The following is a 25,383-nucleotide window of genomic DNA, read 5'->3' as shown; positions in this document are numbered from 1 at the left end:
CTTGTTGAGCAGATGCCACTCATTTTTGTTTTGGTCTTTGTTCTTTAGTGGTTATAGCTGGTACATTCTGTGCCATTTAGTAGCATTGAAATCCAGGTGAATCTGGGCCTTCCCCCTTCAATCCTGCCTTCCATCGTGTCTCACAGCAATCCGCCATGCCAGAGAATGTGTCTTAACCAGTGTAGGCATCTGTATTTAATCTTTTTGAGAATTTGTTGATTTTCTCCAGCCTGTGTTAACACTTGGGAATTTGCCCTTTTCAATTTCCAGCTTATGTGCTCCATGTGCCCTCCAGCACCACATCTCCAGTGCATCCAATCGTTTCGTGTCTTTCTTATGTATGGCCCAGGTCTCTGATCCGTATAGTGCAGTAGATCACACGTATGCTTTATCAGGCATTTCCGTAGTTTAATTGTAAGGTTTTGTTCATTAACAATCTTTGTTTAGTGCAGAATTCTTGTTTAGCAAGGGCGACTTTAGATCTTATATCATTGCCACGGTAGCCATCTTCTGCGTGATCAAGCTTCCCAGGTACTTAGACGATGTTACTTATTGCACAGTTGTTGACCTTTTATTTTTGTTGTGAAGTGATGATCTTTCTTGCCTATTGACATTGTTTTCGTTTTGCTTATATTTATTTTCATCCCAAACTTCTGGACCTTGCGGTTAATTCTTGAGAGTAGTTTCATCAATGTTGCTGGGCATCCTGCCAATAGAGCAAGGTCATTTACAAACTTCATCATTTCCATTACCCGGCCCCTTATTCAGATACCACCATTGTATTCATCATAAAATTTTCCATAGGAAAAGATTGAAAAATGTATTGAATAAAGACATATATGGATTCGGCGGTTTTAAAATGGCTCAGATCAGCATCTTCCAAACTGATTCATTTAATCACCCCCTCACAAATTTTTTTTCTCATTACCCCCGTGTTAAGCCAAACCAAGGATCCCATGTTATATCTGTAAATTCTTCTTCCCCCAGTCTGTAAGAGGATGTTAAAAATTAACTTACTGTTTTTATCATATCTCTTTAGACCATAGTTTCCCAAACTTTTTGTTCCATTGTTCCCCCTCGTTCAGAAATTTGTTCTCTTATTGCCCCCTGACTCAAGCGAACCCATAGGATCCTATGCTGTACTTGTAGCTTTTATCGCCCCCCTGAACCACTGCTTTAGACCAATGGTGGCCAACCTTTTTCTAACCCGTGCCACATCTTATAACACAAGTCATTATCAAGACACCAAATTTTGCATGTGCCAGTTCTCCAAGATTCCAATTTACAAAGTGTGCCACTAATTTTTTTATCTTTGCTCTTATTCTACAGTCAGTGTCTGATGTTTGCATATGCATGTATTCCGATCAAATTTAAAAAAATTAGCATAGTGTCCTGCTTATAATTTGTGAATGATATGTAAAAAAAAAAATCAGAATTCCTTATTGTAGATTATAGACTACTGCCTATTGTCTGCTGTTTGTTTTTGAAGATTAGACTTAAAATGAATATTTTCAAGAATAATCCACAAAAAAATTTTTTTATATATTTTTTAAAATCAGATGGTGTATAGATGTGAATGTGGAAGGATCAATTTTTTGTTCTAAATAATTAGATAAGTTAACTACAACAACCCCTTCTATTCCTCAAGATTTCCCAAATGGTGATATGTCACAACTTGAATGCCAACCTCATGATCTAACAAAGATGTCACGGCTCCTTGATATTGGAATAAACAGATCTTTTAGAAGTGAAGTTAGAAAAATGTGAAAGTAAAGATGTAGCAAACATTCCTTTATGAAAGGTGTACAAATATAGGTGTCTTAGGTGAAAGTTGATTGGGTAGATGTATGTGGAAGAAGATGTATTCAATAAAATCTGCATCCTTCTTCATTTATAAGCAAACATTTTTTTTGGGCAGTCATGTGCTGCTATATCATCTAAATTGAATTGGAAAACACAAGAAAAAATATTAATAGTTTTAAGGCAAGAATTATGATACATGACATTTTCATCAATCATGATTGAACTCATTTTTGCATAACTTATAAAAATATTTTATAAAGACGTTGTTTTGGCACAACATAACCTTGCAGGTTTATGTGTCATTGAAAGCTTGATAATAACTCACTACAGTTTAAAAGACTTTTTCTCATTTTATAGAATATATATATATGTAAGATCCTATTTAACTCTATCTTACTGTATGAATTAACATGTTTTAAATACATAGTAACTCTATCATTACTTTTTTGCAGGCACTTGATAACTTAGGCATACATGCATCTCTCCAACTTTCAGTGAAATTGAAAAACATGGCGCATAATTTATTGGTTATTGAGAGGTGTAGTATCATTGAAAATGTTCATTTTAAGAAACTTTTTTTAATAACCGTATTTCTTGATACAGAAAAAGGGCACAGTTAAAGAAACACATGAGAAACAAAAATAGTTCAACATGACCGCCATATTGCTGCACCTTAACACAAAAAAACCTAATGATTTTGCTTTGGTTGTCAACTCTCAAAATCTTATCATTCATTATCTGTTAATTATATCCTAATTTTGCTTTCAAAAGAAGCCACTAGGTTGACACTGAATACAAGGATCTTTTTGCTACATTCAATGAATCCATTCTTCTAAAAAAGGGATTCCCAGACTTATATGTTGTCTACTGCCCTTTTTTAAAATAATGCTTCTCTGTGCTTAAACACTGCATCTTCTTTCACCCATTGAGGGTTTTTGATGTAATGCTATGTCGAAAATTGTATGGAAGAAATATGAAACACCAATTCTGTGCTGACATCGTTATTGCTATGCTGAGTGCATGTGCTTATTTGAGATAACAAAATAACCCGATGAATTTTTTGTGTGTGCATATAAAAACAAGTTTTTCAACTGAAATCTTTTCCTCTCTGCTTGTCTTTGTCTGAGGGCTATACATTAGAATAATTTTATTATGAGAGGATTTAAAACTGTAACTATTGTGTTACCTCTTATATTTAATTCTTTAATTAGAAATAGTATCTATATATATATATATATAGTATAATTTGTATAAAAAAATATCTGTTGACAGTGCTTGTGTGTGGCAGTATGACACTGGCATTTCATTTTGCATTATTTAGTTTTACTCAGTAGTTTTTTGACATGATATTATACTTGCAAATTAATTTATAATTTTATATTTGTTATGTGATATATGTTTCATTTCACATCTCTGACTTATGTATGATGCTGGATATTAAAAGCCAAGGGTGTTGGAAGTGTTTTAGACCTGTGGATGCTGTGCTTGAGTTTCATGCAAAAATTCTGATTTTTGAATTCTGGTGTTCTTGGGCTTATGCTACAAAATTTTGTGTGTAATTGAGCAACCCCGGCTCCAACACCACTTCTAAAAGTTCAGTTCAAGTGGAGGGATTCTGCCATTTAACTCGAGTTATATTTAGGGGACTAAAAAGTGCTTTATGCCTGTGTGTGCCTAGTTCAAATGCCACAGTTTTACCTATAAAGTTATACAAAAAATCCCTAATATAGGTCATAGAATATATAATTATGCTGATCTTCGGCTTGAGTTTTAAAACCTCTCTTTTTTTCTGAAATGCAATGAAAACAAGCAGCAAATGCAATGAAACAATTGAGGACAAATAGTCCTTCCTCAGCAAAAATGGCTACCTCTACTACAGTTGATCTCATTTATAACACTCCCACTTAGAGCATTTTCTCGCTTAATACAACTTATTTCCGTGATCCCAACTCTAACTAATTCTCATTAAGATTTCCTGTTTAAAGTGTTTTCCAGCTTACAACGTTTCTCGCGATGGTTTATTTGACAAAACGTTATAAGTGGGATCCACTATATAATGACGAATATTCATTCATAGACTCTCTCCCCAATCTCCATGTTGCACAGTTTGCTATGCATCACTAAAACACCTATTCGGGAACCAAGCTAATAAAAAACTATGGTAGATTTTTTCCCGTTTCCTCATGTAATTGGGGATTTTACTTTTGGTGAATCTTTTTGCATGGAAAAAGTAAAAAAATGCATTTCATTGGAAGGGGGAACAATAAAATGAACATTATAGGGGTTAAGCAAACTAGCTGCTATATTGCACCAGTGACTTGTGTTCCCTCCCTAAATCAAGCTCTTTCCATGAACATTTTGTTTTCTCTTACATGAATTTGTTATGGCATTACTTATTCCAAAAAAAGTTTTCATTTTATTTTACTTTTCAACTTCTCCAATGGTAACTTGAATCTTTGTAGTCGAGTGCATGTGATTTTAGAAATTTTATTTAATGTTATTGATTGTCTCAGAAATAGGTGAAGATATGCATTTTAGAATGTTTTTTCATGAGCAATATGATAGATATTGCTGTCTCTGAAAATTATTCATCTTCGAATTTTAGTAAAAGATTGCGGATGAGTGGAACCTAAGGTACCATTCATTCACAACCCTATAATCTTCTGGGGTCAAGCCAGAAGATTATAGGGCCAAGTGGCTGCTTTAGGGAGGTTCAGTTATATATGGTTATTATATATTTAAAATATTATGTAAAGCTATTGTCCATTGTGTGTCTTGTTTATTCATTCTTTCAGAGACAAATTTACTGAAGACAGCAATGAAAGACATATGATTGATGAAGTTTTGCATTTTGTGTCTGAAGAAACTCCTATTTGTAGCATGCGTAGTGAAAAAGGAGTATCTCAAGACATCAGTTCTATGGTCAAAAATCTAAAAAGAGTACAACAATCTCTTGAAGGTAAATGCAATGTACATGGCTATTTTATCAATGTTTTAACCACTTTACAACCAAGATCAAGGACGTAATATTATGTCTAAACTCTAGTGGAATAAATTCAAAAAAACTACCTGTTTTCTTTCCTCTCTCCTCATCACCACAAAACTTTGTTGCAACCCTATAAAAAAAGTAGTTCTTTTCATCTCCGTGATGAGGAGGAAAAACTCCTATTCTAAGTGAAATAGGTTGTGTTATATACATGTACATAAGAAGAGAAAGAAAACAGGTAAGGGTGAGAGAAAATAGAAATATACTTCATACCTAATATCTCTTATCTGTAACAGGGTTCGTACGGTGCTTAAAAACTCCTTAAAAAGTCATTAATTTTCATTTCCTTTTTAAGGGCCCTTAAAAACTCCTTAAAATCCTTCCAGCTGTTTCTAAAAAAAAGTCGACTTTCCCCCGCTCTCGATTTTGTCCCAAAAAATTGGATTGTGGTAACTGCAGCTCCTTATTCAAATTATCGGCCCCTCATCGAGCTTTTCAGTGTGAAACCCCGATCATATCCTTGATTGTACAGCTGAAGATAGTTTACTCTAGTTATTTCTCAACGACCGACCGTGGTTTCCGTTTTCAAAAAAAGAAAAGAAAAAGTCACCACTGCAAGCAGCAGAAATTACTATGGTCGATCATCATTGCGTCAAATCCTGATGTTTCGTGGGGAAAAAAAATTCATTTCATGAATGAGAGCTAGTCCGCCGAATTATGAGAGTTAATTTGTAAATTTCGCCAAATAACGTGTTAAATCGCCAATGTCGCCAAATGACGAGTGCTAAATCGCCAAACATCTTGTTGAATGTCCTGAAATTTGCTCTCATTTTGCAACAATTCCTTTCTGAGTACAACTGAAAAACAAGAAGGAAAATTGAAAAACTTAATTTTAAAGAATTTGTGTGTGTTGTTGATCCACTTTCAGCGAGAGATGAACTGCAAAAATATAATTTTGTAAGAAAAATCTATCAGCTGTGGATTTTTATTTTAAATAATTGGGTGAAGGGGAATGAATATCACTTTTATAATTTATGTGATGCTGTCATGAGTTATATTTTTGACCGAAACTTCGAAGTTTTAGAATACTTTGGTGACAACAGAAAAGTATGTATATAGATTGATCATTTGATGCATTGTTATGATGCTGGGTAACAAATCAAAAGTTGTAATTTCTGAACCACTTCTACGTCTATATTTTTGAGAAGAGGGAAAATTTGGCAAATAAAAAATAAATTTGCATATGTGTCCCGCCCCCCTTTTTTTGCTGTAAAACTTATTAACCTTAAGTTATGAAGTTTGCCATGACTCCTTAAAAACTGCTTGAAACTCCTTAAAAAGTCCTTAATTTTTATTTAGGAAATTTTGTATGAACCCTGTGTAAGTGTTACAGATAAGAAAGAGGGTATAGTAATATAATGTTTTCCTTTTATCTTTTTTTTCTTACTTTTCTATTTTTTTCCTTTCTTTTTTCTAACATGCCATTATGTTAGAACAAAGTTATCAAAACTTGTATCATATTTATCACGATTTTTCCCCTTTTTATTTGCTTTCGGTGCTGGTTTTTTTTCATACACTATATTCTTGGAGAAGTTTTTAAAGAGGTCCTTCCTTCCATCTTTAGACCACACATTTCTTCTGATAACCTTGACTCCCCCTTTCAAATTTCCTCCTTTTATATTTGTTGCCTTTGATTTTTTTTCCTCCTTCTTCCCCCAGCTTGCTTACACTACACATTTTTAAGAATGTCCTGCTTTTATTGTTATATTCCTTTGCTCATTCAGGTTGTGATGGCTTAACAGGTGAGCCAACTGGGCCTGGAGTTTAACGATTTTCTTCTTTTAGTTGTTTCAATTTTTTCGTTAATGTTTATTATATGAATGGTTATTATCCAATCTTTGTTTAATTTTATATTGCCTCTTACCAAATTCGATTCCTTTCAGGTGATTTAATAATTCTGGTATTTTCCTAGAATACTTGTTCTTTATAAACTGTGCCAAAGCAGATTGAGTCATGTTTTCTAATTTCATTTGGTTTGTTCTCTGTACATTCTTGTCTCTTCTTTTTTTCTCTAGTATTATGTAAATTACAACTAGTAGTCCCCTATTATCTCAGTCATTTTTGACATTTCTCTATGTTCAATGCAGGCTAATATGCTGTATTCACTTTTTCTTTCCCCCCATGTATTTGTGTGTTTGATGTAATCTATATATATATAAAATAACGTCCTGACTAATTGATTGACTGATTCATCATCGCCAAACCAAAATTGCTGGAGCTATATTGATGAAATTTGGTCAGTAGTTTTATTTCATGATGTAAAGACTCACTAAGAAGGGGGTTTTCCGAAATTTGACTCCTAAGGGAGGTCATAAGGGGGTTCAAAGGTTATGTAGAGAAAAAGTGCCGAGCTGAAACTGCTTTCTCTCTTTCTCTCTCTATCAGACCAGACACGACCTAAGCTCTATTCCTTCCAGGATGTAAGCCCTTTGCCCGTGTGGGTTGTGTTGTGCTGTCTTTTTCTCTCTGGAGCTATATTGATGCAATTTTGTCAGTAGTTTTATTTGATGACTCCTTAGGAAGGGGTTTTTCAAAATTTGACCCCTAAAGGGGTTCAAAGGTGATATTGAGAAATTGTGCAGAGCCAAAACCACTCTTTCTGGAGCTATATTGATGAAATTTGGTCAATAGTTACATTTCATGATGTAAAGACTCACTAAGAAGGGGTTTCCTCGACCCCTAAAGTTGTCATGAGGGGGGCCTCAAACGTTATATTGGGCAATCATTGTTGAGCCAAAATTGCTGAAGCTATAAATATGAAATTTGGTTAGTAGTTTTATTTTGTAATGGAAAAACTTATTAACGAGGGATTTTTCAAAATTCATACTGTGTGTAGGGGGGGGGGGATCATAAGGGGGTTCAAAAGTTATATGGGACAATCATAGCTGAGCCAAAACCGCTGGTAGCTATAAATATGAAATTTGGTCAGTATTTTATAATACAGAGACTCATCAAGACGGGATTTCTGGAAATGAAACCCCCAAGGAGGTCATGAGGGATTCAAATGTTATTGAAAGGAATCATCATATAAAGCAATTTTTAGATTACCAAATCCACATGAGCGAAGTTGCTGGTAATAGCGAGTTAGATATGTAAGTCATTTTTCGGATATGTGGGTGTGTGCTTCTTAGTTTGTCCCACTGTTTGGTTGTTTGTCTTTTCTTTCAATCTGGGGTTGTACCTGTCTCTGATGCTTATAAGGAATCCCTTCCTTATCTGTACTGATTATGCCTATACATGAAGAAAGAGAAATTTTGGAACCAGCTTTGTGAACAGACAGAGTTTTTTTGTCACTCCATTGATAAGGAGTGAAAAAAACCACAATCTGACACTCCGATGATAGCATATTATACTCACTATTGCTTTACGTTAGTAAAAATTCATACATTAAAATAATAATAACAACAATAAAATAATCTATTATATATAAATACTTGTATTTTATATAAATAGAAATTTTTCTTGCCCAAAAAAGGTGATAATGCATAATTTTTTGCAGAATAAAAAATGCACTGTCATTTTATAATTGATCAAACTCAGTTTGAAATTCATGCATTATAATATACTTACACATTGAAAGTTGTGAAATTGCGGCAGATTGCCATATGACATGAGGGGTTACATGTAGCTTCAGAACAGAAAAATGAATGGGAAACATCATTTGTGTTGAATTCTCGTTGGCTGCAATTAATCACAATTGGTGATTGTTAGAATCATGGATGATGTTATAATTCAGGTATTGTAATCAATTTTGCAAAGTACGGACCAGACCTATATCATAAAATGGAAAAAAAAAACTTGTTTGCAGTTATTCAAATTTCAGTTTATATTTTCAATTTTTTTTCATCTAATTTTTTCTATACCTGTATGTATCTTGTTATAATCCCTTCAAGACACTCAAAGAGTTCAGAAAGTATACCCTCCCCACTCCAAACATTGCCAACAAACACTTCCGTCCTCAATTCACAATGTCCTACTCGGGCTGTAGTAGCCACTATGATCCATGAACTACTTGTGGTGCTGGTTTCGCAGATGATGTGAAGCTAATGGGGGTAATCGGAAATGAAAGCGATAGGGAGTTGCTCCAGACCAACTTAAACAAGATTGCAGCATGGGCAAATGAATGGAGCATGACGTTTAGCGTAGATAAGTGCATGGTCGCTCATTTTGGTTCGAACAACCCACGGTTCTCTTACGAGTTGAATGGTGTCACTATCCCGGATGCAACTAGAGTCACCGATTTGGGAATTCTCATTGACGAGCGACTTAAGTTTTCTGAACATTGTTCAGCGGTTGTCAAAAAAGCGAATAGAATGCTTGGTCTCATTTTCAAAAAGGTCTCTTCGCGTTCTCCTAAAGTCATTCTTCCGCTTTTTCGAGGCTTAATTCGTCCTGTACTGGAGTATGCTGTAAGGTTTTGGAGACCATACCTACAGAGGGACATAGACTTGGTTGAAGGGGTGCAGAGAAGAGCTACGCGTGTCCTTATTGGCACACAGGGCTTGAGTTATGAAGAAAGACTTCATTTTTTGAATATGTTTACATTGGATGAACGCAGGTGTCGAGGAGATATGATCGAAGTGTTCAAAATTTTCAATGGGATGGATAGGATGGACCATGAACTTTTAGTACACCGCCAATCGACTGCTTTTACAAGGGGACACCAGTGTCGATTGGTGAGGGACAATGCAAGGTTATGGTGTCGCAGGGAATTTTTCTCCAATAGGGTTGTTAATAAATGGAATAGCTTACCCCCGGAGGTAGTAAATTGTAACACAATTGACACGTTTAAAAAGAAATACGATAAACATGTTGGGGTAAATCGAGAAGCTATCCATTCTTAGAATAAGACAACCATAAGTATTCTTTATGGGCATTGTATAATATTTTATCATGTGTATATATTGTTTGTAATTTGTGTTAATTGCATTTTTAATTGGGTTGCTGTATTTTTGAAACATATGACATCCATATTTTTATGGGCATCTTTTTATCAGCCACCTCGTTGGGCATTTTGCCTGTTGTGGCGTTGTATTTGTATTTGTATTTGGTTTCATAGTGGACTTCCTGTAGCGGAGGTGAATGTAAGGTTAAAATAAGTAAGTCTTTGCCTTTAGTTCTTTGTCAGTTTCTTTCAGTTGACCAGATTCACAATTCCTTTGAATAAAACCAAAATTCACATTACTGAGTTCTATTCTAACTTCTTTCAATGGCTGAATTAAAAAAAAGCAGGACATTAGCTTGAAGAGAAAAATTAATTGTTATAGCCTTACTTAAAAGAATGAGTCAGTGGAATGCAGTAACACGATTGAATATTTTGCAACCAGTTTTATGGTAGAAAAACAGAATTATACTGTTTTTTTTCACATAAAACAGGATATATGGTCATCTCAATTTGCTTCTACCTTCAGATATGCAGTAGAACCTCATTATAACAGACTAATAGGGGATAGAAGTTATCCGTTTCCATGAAAGTCTGGTTTATAACAAAGAATTCTTATATAAGTGTGTAATGCAATGACGCGCACATCAATGAAAGTGCAGTAGTTAACTTTAAAAGTGTTTATTATATATCAAATAAAAAACAGCCTTCACACCACATGTTGAATTGTAAAATATGTGTATGTATACAAGACATTAATTTAAATTTTTCTGGCTGGCAAGTGGTATGAGTTATACAGTGCATCCATGCTTATGCCAAAAAATACAACAATCAATGTTTAAATACTTTGTTGGAAATGTAAAACTCATCAGATGAAAATAAGCACCTTTTACTATTATTATATTTTTTTTAACTGTCCATTATAAGGGACGTCTGTTGTAATAGGGTCTGTTATAATGAGGTTCTACTCTTATAATGTGAGGGAGGGGTAACATAATTCCAATTATTCAGCAGCTTTTCAAGAATTAAGGTATGTTTATGCAACTTCACTGGATTATCGTGATGCAATATAATTGTGAGTAATGAAATTTGTGCTAGAATGTATGTATTTAATGATGAAATAATTTTGCAAACAAAAAATGCTGAAAAAGGAGATAAAAATGTGCAATGCATGATAAAATTACCAAAACAAAATTTCCTGAAATTGCTTGCTGGTGAATTACGCAGGGAGAGAGATATTAGAGAAAGTTATTTTTCCTCTTTCATGTCTCAGGGATCTTCTCACGTGTCGGAATAATTCTCAAGCATTGGGGGGTGGTTGCTTCTCAAGCATGATTTTTGAACCGTTGTTTGAGAATTTATTCTTATCTTTCATATTATTCCAATAAAGAATGCAAAGCTGATTTTAAGCTGAAATTATCCTGTTTTTTTATTTGAAGTTTGTTTTTTTGTATTTTCAAATTCTGTGATCATTTTTGTTATTATGTTTTTTTTTCAAAAAAAACTTGTTTGTTATTGTCTTGACAAAAATATATTATATGAAAAAACAGTAGCATGGAAAAATTATGGTGAAAATATTTACACAAAAACTAAACAAATGTACTGACCAAGGAGCAAAAATGCTTAAAAAATCCTTTTTAGAGTATATTCTTTTAATTACTTGGATTAACTTCTTAAAAATCATCAGTTTTTCAAAAAATTTTCTATTTGATTAGAAATAGAGTGAGTGAGACATTATTAAAATAATAGGCATGTGCTATATTTCTCAATTTAGTTGTTTGCTTATAAAGGAATGAACATGCAAAAAATGAATAAATTAGGAATCAAGAAAAATTTTCGAGGGGGGTTTTGTTTACCACAAACTTCATTAATATTTCAACTTTTTAAAATTATCAAAAATTTTTGAGTATTGAACTGGTTTGGTGATAACAATTAAAATATAAATTCTTGTTGTAAGTTGTACAGAAATTATTCTGTAACAATGCGGTAACAAATGTGTAGTGAATGTGTATTCATTAGACTTATTAATGTAAAAGTAGCAAAAACATGCATAACTAACTTCCCCCCCCTTTTTTTAGTTTTAGCAGTAATTATAGATGAGGAGCGAGTGAATTCAAGAAGAGACCATCCATGTGAGACCGAAGATAATTTTTATAATGAAAGTTTTTAGTTTAACTTTGTCATTTATACACATCCCAGTGATTTATATATTTAATTTGAGTCTGGGGTCAGCAATCCAAAGTTTTGATTGACTTCCTAAGAATGAATGCATAATTTTTCTAATATATACTAAGAGGGTTGCTTTGTTTGCTTACAAAAATTTGTGTATATTTTAAACTAGTAGCAAAATTATGAAACAATAAATACAGTGATATATATAAATGAATAATCAAATTTGGGTGTTTTGGAATCGAATCATTATTTCTGTTGCAGTAGTTTTCATATAAAAAGGATATTTACCTTACAGATTAGATTTCTTACAAATTTAGCTCCATTAAGTTTCTAGCTCTTCAGCTGCAAAACAGCAAGATTTTTAAATCTTAGAAAAGAAACATGAAAAAAAAAACCATATTATTGAGTATCCAATAATTTTTTCCCATAGATTGTTTGTACTTTCAAAGCACTTATTGCTCTAGAACAGTGGTTTTCAAAATGTGCATCACAGCTCCTAGGGGCATCACCAAACTTTGTCAGAGGCATCACCATGTGTGGACGATATTGATGTGTTTCTTTTTTCAGTTCTTTAAAGTGGTTCTTTTATGGATGCAGAATATCTATTGGACTATTCTAGGGAGTTGCGGTTGAACTATGACTAGCGTATAAGGTAGCCATGGGGCGCAAAAGTTTGAGAATCACTGCTCTAAAATGTTCATGAATGATTTAAATGAAAAATTTGAACTATTTAAAACAAAAATAACATAGAATTTGAAATTTTCTGCATGTTGCAAAAAATACTTAACAGACATTGCTTGTGTGAACAATATATAAATAAATATACATATAAAAGACCTTGCATGAAACAGTTTAATTGGTTTAAGAGCTTTTATTAAAGTTTTAATTTTTTTCTGAATAGTATTTATATGAATATTTCAAAAAAAATCTTTTATTGTTTGAAATTAGTAACTTTTTTTTAAATTGCCTTCAAATTTTTTTCCGATAGTCTGATTGCTGACCCTATATTGAAGTACATTCATGTATGTATTTGACTCTGTCCAAGTAATAGTATATTGTGTCATACAGTTTTCATAGCAGAGTTTATAAAAATGATATTCATTTTGTGATAATAAACTTGCAGAGCTTCTATTGATAAATAGATTTTGATAGGCTCAAATGTATTTTTATACACACATGCATGTTATAGAATATATATTTCAGAAATGTGCATTTTATATACTATTGTTATTAACACTGTGTGTTTAGCTTTTAAGACTTCAGATGCTCTGTGATTAAATAATTTCAAATATGTTATTAGACTGAGTGGCATATTGATTTAGAGGCAACCAATTTTTTGTAAATATATGGGCAATGTGTGAAAATGATGTATTTTTTACCCTGGATTGGTCACATAAGATAGTGTTCCTAAAAATTGTGATCAATAGAATTACTTTTTGAATTTCATCTAAAGTAGTTAATTTTAAAATAGAGTAATTTGTTTTTAAAATTTCTAGATTTCAGTGGGGAATAAATAAAATAAACATATGGTGTCTTGAAAAAAACGGAATTTCAAACTGAATATGTAAAAAAATTGAATGTAAATAGGTGAAAGCTAATCATAACAATAAATGATACAGAGTATGGTCATTACATACTTACATATAGCTAAGGTACATTTACTAAAAAAAATCGCAGACAGTCAGGTGAGAGAGTTTTGAGGATATGTCCCTGTATCTGAAATTTACCATTCCTGATACAGGCAAGATTCCTCTTATGTGGTTTCATGTGTTATGCAGTGCCACTTATTTCACAGTGGTTGGTAACTCACAGTTCAGAATTTTCGGCATCTTTTTGAGACAATGTATAATCCGATTGAAGGGTTTTGGATACCTCAGATAAGTTTATGTATACTTAACATTTACATAAATATGTTGTAATAAATATGCTGATATTACATGTATTAACATTTACATACATATATTTGATATTATTTTTAATTTTTAAATGTGTGTACAATGAAACCTTGCTACAACGATACTTTGTATAGTAATGAATCCCTCTACAATTTTTTTTCAATCATATTTGAAATTACCTATAGCCTAATGTTGAACTTTCCTCAATTGAATGGTACTCTTTGCTATATGATAAATTCCTCTTATACAATATTTTTAAACCGTTACAATGATATTTTTTATACCTCACCACTGCCCCCCCCCCCCCGTATCTCCGCCCATGCACCTCGTAAGTTTTTGTTCTTCCTATGGCATCTAATAAAATCCACATTTTAGACCACCCAATGACTGAAAGTGTTAATAAAGTTGTCAATGCTACTCTGTGCAGTACACATAGCTGCCAAGTCTCCCGAATTTTTCGGGAATCTCCCGAATTTTAGCTTCATTGCTCGACCTCCCGAAAAGTTCTTAAATCTCTCGAATTTTTAAGAAAATCACAAAAAATCCCTAATTGTCCCTAAACATTCCCTACTTCATTAAAAAAAATCCCTGCTTATGAAAACAATCCCTAAGGAATTTCTTTTGGGGCATGAAGACTCTTTTTTTCCCCCTTTTAAAATGACGTCACACGTCGTAAATGGGAAAATTCCCTTTTTAAGGAAGTTTTACAAAGCCCTCTGATGATAACGAGAAAGTTGTTTGTCTTATCGCGCAGAGAAATGGTTTAGCAGCCAATAGTCCTGGATAATAATTGAAGATTATAGTGATGCGCATATGGTCAAAATTTCTTTTGTTGAAGTTACGTACGTGCGATATAACAAAACATGAATACTGATAAGCAAAAAAATATTTAATCAATTTTAAAGATACTTATTCCAATGAATTTCCTTTCATCAAACGTTCCAGAAGAGGGCCGACTTTTCCTTTTTGTACAAGTTGTGTTACGGACATGAACATCGGTCATGGAAAGACTGCCATCATCACTCGTGAAATGAAAAAAAAAGAAAGAAAAAAAATCAAGCAAGTGTCTTAGTCAGTGTTCCTCAAAAATTGACGCTTTTTTCCTTCATCTTCCGATGATTTTGGGGTCATTCGCGCAGAATGTTTGTTCGCAGCATTTCTGATTGAATACAATATTTATTTTTACATCACTGAAGTTTTGGCCTCCAATTTTACTTGTTTTTCACGTAGGAATTTTATTCCCAAAGGTTTAACTTCCATGTTTGTAAAATCCCTATTTTATTTGGAAAAATCCCTATTGTATTTATTAGGGAGTGGTTTAAGCATAAAATACGGGTTTGCGCAAAAATCTCCCGAATTTTCATTTTCAAAAGTTGGCAGCTATGAGTACATGAAAGTGTGATGCGGCAAACCTCTTTACAGGGTAAAGCAGGGCTACAACTGGGGGAGCGGGCGAGTTTGGTGTCCCGGGCGCTGAACCAGAAGGGGTGCCAAATTCACCCTTTAACTGGTTCCTCTGTATGCAAGGGGCACCAAAATTCTTGCTTGCCCTGGGTGACAAAGTATCTAGTTGCGGCACTGGGGTAAAGTATCTGACTGAACTTTATTGAACAATTAATAAATTATAATATTTCAAACAAATATTAAAAATTACATTTTCTGGTGGTACTAGCATCGCCAATTTATTAGAGGTGTGAACAACAACATAAATTTAGTGCTGCGTGATGATAATGTTTTCATTTGATCATTTTTGTTGCATCATGGTCATTTTCTGCACATTAAAGCTAATTAGATTGGGACTTACAAATTATTGCAGATTCTGAACAGCAGCCTTTTTTATACTCAGTGAGAGGTTGGTGCACTAACCCCTCGATGTGGAACTCCCTGCGGTAGAAATATTTTTCTGTGGTCATGTTGCAGTTTCTGTTGTACCCCTGTGCCAAGAAAGTTTCTGACAAGAGAAGAATCGGGTATCGAACTCGCGACACCTGTAAACATCCTTTGGAACTTTAGGCAAGTAATTTATCGACCTGGGCTACCATGCCTGATGATAATGCTGTCAATATAATGATAATCCCTCTACAACAGGGGTTTCCAATGTAAAACTTCTCACAGAACTCTTGATAGTTATAAGGCTGTTCCATGGAACCCTTGATTGTAATGAGACTGTTCTACACTCAAAAATTTTTTTAATACTTATCCAAAACAAAGTGTGTCCCTACTGCCGTCTCAACATCCTCATAGTGTAACACTGTGTTTCTCAACCTTTTTTTGCCCATGGCTCCCTTTGAACCATATTTTTTCTTGTGGCTCCCCTGTCTTACTCAGTCTTTGACCCTCATCTAGAAGCAAGATCCTTTATACGTATTGAATTGATTTTTTCAGTGAATTTATACTGAATGAAAATTTTGCAAATAAGATTGGCCTCCAGACCACTGGCCTAGAATTTATTGAGCTCTCCGCTAGGCCGACTTCTATTCAGGGCCGTCTCAACATCATGAGCCCCCTAGGCAAAGTGATGCTATGGTAGTCCTATACTTAGCTGGAAATAAACAGCCTACATATTTCCTGCTTATTTTTAAAATTTATTGTACTATGGCATGAGACCCCCCCCCCCCCAGCCATGACACCTCACAAGAGGGGGACTGATAGAGCTGTAGCCCGGGGCCTGATATGGTTTTCATCATATTTTTGTTTTCAAGTATAAATTTAATTGTCTGTGAAAAATCTAGCCGGGAGACTGAAAAACCCCATCCTAGCGAATCTGCTGCAAAATGTAGGTAGTGAGGCCCAGGTGGGTCCATGCCCTAAGACGGCCCTGGTTTTATGGGTGGTTTTGTTTGATTCTGTAATGTATAGTCACTTATATAAAAGCTTTATTTCTTCACACCTTAATTTTTCTTCTCAGCCCCCCCCCCCAAACCACCTGTCATGGCCCCTTTCTCCATTTTCTTCCGTGGCCCCCTTGAAGTATCCCAGTACCACTAGGGGGACCATATGGCCCCCGGTTGAGAACCACTGGTGTAACATATACATGTTATGACCCAGCAGAAAAGCCATATTTAGTTTCAATATAGTTATATCTATTAAATATTTGCCTTTTTGCTCTCTTTGAGATTGGTCTTGATCATCATGTTTCAGCGATCATAGCTGATTGTCATGCTGTTGCCAGATTTGAGATAAGACTGTTTAACTGTTGTTGTGTTATGCAAATTCCGGTATTATTTCTTAAATCTGATTGGATCCGGTGGTCAGGGAAATTTCCCTTAAATACCAGTTGCATGTTATCCTCTGGCACTCACTTCTTTGTTTTTGCAGTATGAAATAGTTCATGATAAAGGCGCCTTGTGTATCTCCGCATTTATCATGATATCCTGAAAGATGAACAACCAATGATGAGGTGATCGTGTTCAGTGTTGTGCTTCATCGCCATTTTGCGGATCTCTCGGGGAAAGATCGTCGTGCGTATGACGAGATGTGACGGCCACTTGGGTCTATGCTTGCAGTAATTAGGTTCCCTCAGTGTGGTCCTGTGTGCATTCTAGGTGTCGAGACTTCGTGTGCTTCGACGTGGATGCTACTGACTTTCTGGTCATGTGGATACTTTTCCCGATCATCGTATTGGTGAGACAGATTTCAATAATGACTGTTATATTTTGACTTTGAATCTTATTAACATAAACATTTAAAATTTCCCTATCATGATTATCATTTCTGGAGATTATCGATCGATTGTTGCTGTAATTAATATGAAATTAATGTAATAAATGTTCATATAGAAAAATTCTGTCATTCCTTATTGTCGTCTGCCAAAAATTATCTAAGAACACAAAAAAACATGCCAGGTATGCAAACGTTTAGTTGCAATAGCTCCAAGGCAAAATGAAAGAGGGCTTAGACAGCACCACTTAATTTACATATTTATTATCATTTTGCCCGATCTTATCGTAGAAGCCCCTATGCAAATGAGGTGCCCGGGTGGGACTCGTGTGCTAAGATGGCACTGGGTGTCCCGTAACGTACACATAAATTTTACAATTAAAGAATCCCCACTTCTAGTGTGGATGAAAAATTTCCAAAAAAAAACCTATAGTTTTTATAACTTGTAATTTCATGATGAATCGGAAAAAATGACATTCATGAATTTCTGGTTCCAAAATTTGATGTGAAAAAAAATTTAATACTATTACTGTTTCTAAGTTGTTCAGTCATCCATATGTGGTCTGGCTTTTTAAACAACAGCTATCTCGTTAAGGTTGAGAATAAAGAACAGCTTTGCAAGTATAAGTGATAAGAAAGTTTTCCTCTTTGAAATCTCTCCAGTTTCTGGGATTTTTAAGGGTTCCGTGGAGTTTTATCATGTTGAACCTCAAAAAAAGCTCTTGGGGAACACTGGGGTTCTGCAGCACACCAGTTGGAAACCCATGCTCTACCACAATATTTTTTTCTTGGTCCGCAGAGTATCATTATAGTGGGATTTCACTGTATTTCAATATTTTGTATACACCATCAGTATTCTCCTCAAAAAAAATTTCTCAGTCGGTTTGTGAGAACAAACATCTGGGTAAGAGCTTGTGCATGGAGCACTGTATATAAAAATATTTCCACATTGCAATTCATCAGTGAAGTCCTAGCCAGGCAGTTCACTTTAATTTCTGGGGCTGTCTACCCAGTGAAATAGCCTTGTGAAGAACAATGACTGTATTTACATGACTATAAGACAAACAAGAGTTGATCCACTTTGCCCAAGAATATTGAGAAGACACCAACGAATAAGGTCCAAGGACGTTGCATTAGTATCTCACGCAGGCTCACAGCTTCATTCTAACCACGACGTTTGAAGTGAACAGACGTACTTCTTCCGCTGAGCAACCGAGCGTGAAGATTTGTATTCAACCCAAGTGAGAAACTCGGTCAGCGAGACTAGTGGTTAAATTTTTCCTCTGAAGACGGCACCCATTGGTGTTGAAATGCATTAGGACTTTTATTATTTTTTGTGTATTTGCCTTATTCGTTGGTGTCTTCTCAATATAAGACAAAGTTTTTCCCCCTGAATTTTTGCCACTAAAATTAATGGATCATCTTAAATGTGAGAATAAAAATTTTTTTGTTGTTGTTATGATGCCTGTCATGTGCCTTCATATCGAGATGAGCATTCAGGGACTAGTTTTGTGTGCAAAAATATCTTTTAGTCAGGTAAATATAGTGTATAGAAATAAGATCTTTGAATTTATAATTCATCCTTAAGACTATTTTTTAGTAATTCACATCAGTGAATATTTAAAGTGTTTATCATTTGTGCATTTGTTTTTGACTAGTAAGTTTATAAAAATTACCACTTCCTTACTCCAAAATATTTTTCATATATTTTTAACAAGTAACTTTGTTTTTAATAATTGACGTGTACAGGATGTACATAGTAAGTGTGTGAATTTCCCCTGTGCCTGAGCTGTATATAGCCGTAACTATACATCAGAAAGCTGTGAACCTTTTGGAATGTCTTAATGAAGGGATGGGAAAAAAATTGAGGGCAAAAAATAGGTTCGATAGCTGATTTTTTTTCGCAAACATGTGCCCAAACAGCTTAAGCTTCATGGCAGGGAATCTAAACATTTCCAGCAGAACCATTTACATTCTCATTTCTTCAATGAATATTATGATGTTGACTTTACAAAAACATAATTTGCTGGTGAAACTCTTTGTATGAACAGTGATTCTGCACCAAAAGTTATACAGAGATTATCAGTCTTCAAAAGGGCTTTGAAAATTCTCTCCATTCTTTCAGTGAGATGTTTCTAATGTTTCATAATTTTCTGATGGGTAAAGTCAAGTTTGCAGATAGCTCAGAACAGAGGAACTTATGTACACACACACACACCCTGTATTTAAAATTCCATAACAATTTAGAATAAACCTTTATGGTACATAGATATTTCAGTTTTGATTTTTTTCTTTGTCATAAGTTTGATCATGTCAAAACATAGCATAATTAGTGAATGATGAAGTAGATATAACTCATGTGCTCTTCAGTCTGCCTTTGTCATACATGGTGATGTGATAATGAATAAGTATTTTTATATCGCAAACATTTTCTATGTAGAATGAAAATTCTAAAGCTCAGGGGATTAATATATGGCTGTGATACATCTGGTAAAATTTTCAAAAGGTTTCACATCGTTGTTGTTTTCCCCCTTTTTTCTCAGGTTGTTATAGTATTGAATTTTAAAAAAAAGTTGCAGAAGATACTTTTTAATGTTGATGGTTTTTAATATATATATTTTAGTTTTGTACTCATTAACATTAATAACAGCCTTAATTTTTCATTAAATGTTTGCCTGTGTATTTTGTCATGTAATCCACAATTTTTTTATAAAGGCTTCTGTATGTTAAAAATGTTAATTTTATATTTTGTCTGTGTTTATGGTATTTCAGATATTTTTCTAAATTGAAAGTATACTGTGTGTTGTATGATATAAATTTTTAATTGATTTCAATGCTTCAGAAAGTGCCTGAACCTTATCGTTTGGTCAATGTTTGTGTATTCAACATTTGAAATGTAAAAGTCAGTATTCAGAGAATTTATAAATTGAATTTCATTTCTTCTGAAAATTAACTTGAAATTTATGAGACAGCAAAAAAATATCTGGGTTTGTTTTTTTCCCTTCTATCCTCCATTAGATAAAAGAAAAAATATTATGTTACCAATATTATTGTTGCTATGGCAACACCTGTTTTCTGTGAAAAGGATGGTTAATTATCATGCTGATTAGAAGGATCATGAATTTTCTCATATATACTTATTGCACTAATTGTACAGTAGAACCTTGATTTGCCAGGTTTAATAGTTCTTAATAGTCACTTTGGATAGCTAGATTCTTGGTAAATAGATACAATGTAAAAAATAAAAGGCTGCCTATCACAGATAAATTTATTTACAAACAAATAAAAATCGAGTTTTAATATGTAATAATGAATATAAGAATTATGTAAAAATATTTTCAAATCACCAGCGGATAGTTTCCTTACCTGCCATGCAGTGAAACGTATATGTGATTGGCTGACCTTGGTCTGGCCATGTGCCTCTGTCAATAGAGGCATGGTTAACCCATTAACGCTGGTTGGTAAGAAAATTTTCCATTCTAAATTTTAAGTTTTTTCTTTGCCAATAAATGGTGGAAGTGGTTCCACTCATTATTTTTTGTTTTTAAAAAAATCATTGTTAATGGGTAATCAAGATTCTACTTAAAATTGATTGAGTAATATACTATTTTCTTTTCACAAAATACTTTGAAAATAACATCTATTTAGAAATTATTTTGTAATTTTATTATCATATTATTAGTACACACACATTATTTATTATATAAATACTGTACAGATTATACAAAACATAGAGAATCATACAAATTTCTCATGCCAATTTTTAAAAAATAAATAACAATAAATGATTGCTACATTTCATTATCTGTGAAAGTTTTATACCTTTTACATGAAATGTAGTGTTACTGTATTTACATTTGCTTGTCTTTTTCTCATAATATTCTTTTTTGCCATCTAGTCTACTTCTAAAACAACTTAGAAAAGCCTTTGTGGTTTTTCTTAACTTTTGTATTAATGAGAATACAAGATTATACTGTATATTTTTAGTCTCTCTCATCCACTTTCAGAAAATATTTTTTTCGTAATAAAAAAACCATTTAATATTTACTAGACCTCTTTAAAATCAAGTTTTAAATGCAGGGTGATGTAAAAATCAGGAAACATTTTAAGAAGCTAAAATCAATAATTAATGAAAATATTGCAATCGAAAATAAACACAGACACAACATGATACAATCTAAGGTTTAATGTTTTGAGCAGAAAAAAGTAATTAAAGTTATGCTTGTTTGCCAGGTGGTGCTACATTAAAAATGCATTATCACAGAACACAATTTTCAGCATTTGAAAGTTGCATGTTTGATTTGTCAATTTAGGTCATCTATCTGGATATGATTTTAATAAACTTTCATCTTGGCTAAAAATAAAATTTTATGATCTGTGCTTATTTTTATTGCAATACAAGGCTGTACCCCCAAAATTTAAAAAAATGAGTGATTTATATGGAATCCAATGGTTAAGTTTGCTGTACTATCACTTTGAGATCCCCCTCCCAAAAAATAATAGCTTTTTCCCTCAACAAAAATTTCTGGCTTCAGCCCTGTTGCAATAGGTTTATTATTTTCTACAATAAGTAAGGTTTTAGTAATAACTAAATATATATATAAGCACTTTAACATCTTTCCTGATTTTTGAATCACTCTGTACATCTATAATTTATTTTTAAACGAATGTGCCAGCTGTATTAAAACAAAGGTTGTTAATACAGCTGGCGAGATGTGAAGATATAAAGAGAAAATTCCACTGCTCTTGCAGGGAAGAGCAGTAGAATTTAGCAGAACTTAAGCAGTAGAATTTTTTGCCTTTCCTAAATATTAGGTTGTTCGGAAAGTAATTTCGTTTTTTCCAACTGAGGACTTAATTGTATTTTTTCACAGCCAACTTCACACTTAAGCCGCATAATCATTAAATATTTTGACAGCTGATATAGCAAGGCTTACTTGTGAAAAAGTTCGATTGATTCTACGCAGTAGTTTTTGGTTGGTGCCCTTTCAAATATGGAAAGTGAAAAGCAGCATTTTTTACTTTTTTACTATAGAAAAGATAAAAATATGCTATTCAAGCAAGAAAAAAATTATCCGAGTGTATGGAGAAGATGTATTGACAGAATGCCAGTGCCAAAACTGGTTTGTAAAATTTTGATCCAGCAATTTTGATGTTCTGGAAGGCCAGTTGAAGCTTTGATGACACAATAAAGGCATTAATTGATACAAACCGGACAACACAACGATCAATTCTGAAGTGTACTGTCATCAGCTGGACAAATTGAATGATTCACTTAAACAGAAAAGGCCAGAATTGATCAATAGAAAAGGCGTAGTGTTCCACCAAGATAATGCGAGACCTCATACAAGTTTGTTACCTCGCCAAAAGCTTTTACATGGATGGGATAATACTGCCACACCCACCATATTTTCCAGATCTGGCACCTTCTGATTATTATTTGTTCCGGTCTCTACAAAATTTTTAGACGGTAAAACCTTTACTTCAAATGAGGAGGTCAAAAATCACCTGGATCAGTTTTTTGCCAGCAAATAACAAAAAATTTATGAGCGTGGAATCATGCTACTGCCAGGAAGATGGCAAAAGGTATTGGACCAGAATGGACAATATATAATTCAATAAAATATTTATTCACTATAAGGAAATCATCTTTTTTAATTTTCATTAAAAAAAACTAAATTATCTTTCCGAACAACCTAATATATCTTTGCATCAGCCAGTTAAACCTTCGTATGGATAGCAGAGAGTGACATCATCCATCAGCCATTTTATCAAAATTCAAATGAATAGTACTGAACTTGGGGTTTATTTCTTTCCATCTTTACATTTTCCAATGTTTGGAAATAGTATGTTAATTGATGCCATACCACTTCTGGGATGCAAATATAAATCTGTTTAAATCGAGACTGTATCACACTAACCACTCTATTGTCAGACCGATATTATTTTTATAAATGCTATTGATATTAGTAAATGAGAAGAGATTTGCATTCTATATCTTTATGCTAGCATAGTATGTATAAATACAGAGGTACCTTGACTCGCAAGTAATCCAAGATAATGAGAAAATATATTTAATAGAAATGCTGACTTACGAGAAAAGAAAGTCATGTAACATACATTTCAGGTGCTTTGAACGAATTGAACAGTGATGCCAGATTATACAGAGTACTACAAGTATTCATTTGACAAGCGATAATATCATTCCTGCATAGAGTACATGTACTGTGCCATGCTAATTAATTGTTGTATAAGTATTTTTCTAGAAGTGTGGAATGAATTAAGAAACATTTATTTCAAGGTAAAAGTTTTTAAAAATGTAACTTTCACTAATGAATTAACCTCGTTAGTCAAGGTGCCACCGCACGTGTGTATCCTACTCTCAGTTACATTAGAAAATCCAGAATCTATTATATACAGTAAAGCTAATTAGTGAATTAGAAAATCTATCATGCTGTTTGCAGTCTTTAGTTACAATTTTTAACCTCAATATTCAATCTTTGTAATTGACTTTGCGTTTTCATTATATTCATAATTTATTGATGTAAAAATCATACAAATATTTTTTTCAAGGAAATAATTAAAAGTGCCAAAAACATTATTGTTCAATTATTTTAGTTTATATGTTTGTGAAAAAAATGAATTTTTGATGCAATTACTATATGGAGATGAATTAATTATTCTTATCACAATTTTAATGATTATCATATAACAGATTGTCTTTATTTAATAAATACTGCTTCATAATATCCATCAAACCTAGTCTAATAATTTGATTATCAAGTTTGATTTCATGGGAGCCATTTTTTATCATAATTTATGAACATATCTTATGCCGGGATTACACTATAACAGTTCGATAAAATCCCTTCTATAAAACTTGAAAAATCCAACCAATAAAGCTCATAGGTTACATTTGTGCAAATGCAACCGATAATCTTACTGGTTGAATTTTGTAAAATTTTATAAAAGAACTTTTAGAAAACTTTTATAGTGTAATCCTGGCCTAAGAATGATTTACAAAAGTTTTCCTTACTGCTTTCAAAAATCTGATTTTTTTATATGTGTGCAACAAATATTCAACTTTCATGTACTATCCAAAGAAATTATTTGAAAATTACACTAATTTGCAGTCTCAAATATAGGAGACAAGCAAAGTATGGAGTATAGGAGACAACAAGAAGCAAACTATTGAGAGTTTCAGTAAATATGCATACAATATTTTTTTCTGAATTTAGTCTTTCATTAATAATAAAAGCCCAAAAAATGCTTGGGCCTGGTTCCTGAACTCATTTTTATGGCTGTGCTCAAAAGTGAGAAAAAGAGGAACATTAATTTTTTGTTGTGTTCATGTGATGTCCATCAGACAACATAGACGTAAAACCTAGTGTAGACCAGACCTCATCTAGGAAGCTTTGATATTCATGCTGAGATGTTGCTACTTCATAACGTCAAATTTTATATGAAATTTTTACTCATATTGTGAGACAATGCTCATTTATCGAGTCAAAATTTGTTTAAATATATGCAAATATGTAGTACATGTAAATATATATATATATATATTATATGTATACACATTTTTGCCCTGGATAATTATTTGGGTTTCTCAGTTTAAGCTGGCACTAATTATTTAGCTTTATTTCCTTCAAGTGTGCAAAAAAACTACACTGATGCCTTTACTATTGTATTACATCCCAATAATTATGGAGTTCTAACACCTTAAAATTGATTACGTCGCTTCATAATCCTGACAAATTCACTGAATGTACACCAAACATATAAACTTGGCATTTTTGAAGCAGATAAAAATTCTATTAGCCTTAAGAGAAATTGAGAAAGCAAAATTTTTCCCCTCTTGCACTTTGAACATTTTTACGTGATCGTTATATACCCAAAAATAAAAATGCTTTTGCTTTGATCAA

The 25,383-nt window shown here is 33.2% G+C and overlaps 1 protein-coding gene across 1 annotated transcript in view; it reads left to right on the top strand.

Moving 5' to 3' along the window:
* LOC149072604 (uncharacterized) overlaps positions 1-25,383 on the top strand; it is a 72,646-nt gene extending 47,263 nt beyond the window's left edge. Inside the window, exons 14-16 of the mRNA XM_089247031.1 lie at positions 2,256-2,341; positions 4,599-4,762; positions 11,810-25,383. Of these exons, the coding sequence (XP_089103157.1) occupies positions 2,256-2,341; positions 4,599-4,762; positions 11,810-11,901 (342 nt within the window). The 3' untranslated portion in view covers positions 11,902-25,383. The remainder of the gene's footprint in view (positions 1-2,255; positions 2,342-4,598; positions 4,763-11,809) is intronic.

Source organism: Pholcus phalangioides, unplaced genomic scaffold, assembly GCF_987345545.1.
Source record: "Pholcus phalangioides strain wild (caught in Gottingen) unplaced genomic scaffold, Ppha-v1.0 ptg000017l_1, whole genome shotgun sequence".
NCBI lineage: Eukaryota > Metazoa > Arthropoda > Arachnida > Araneae > Pholcidae > Pholcus > Pholcus phalangioides.
The sequence above is the reverse complement of the archived record's forward strand: the minus strand, read 5'-3'. Positions and strand labels throughout refer to the sequence as shown.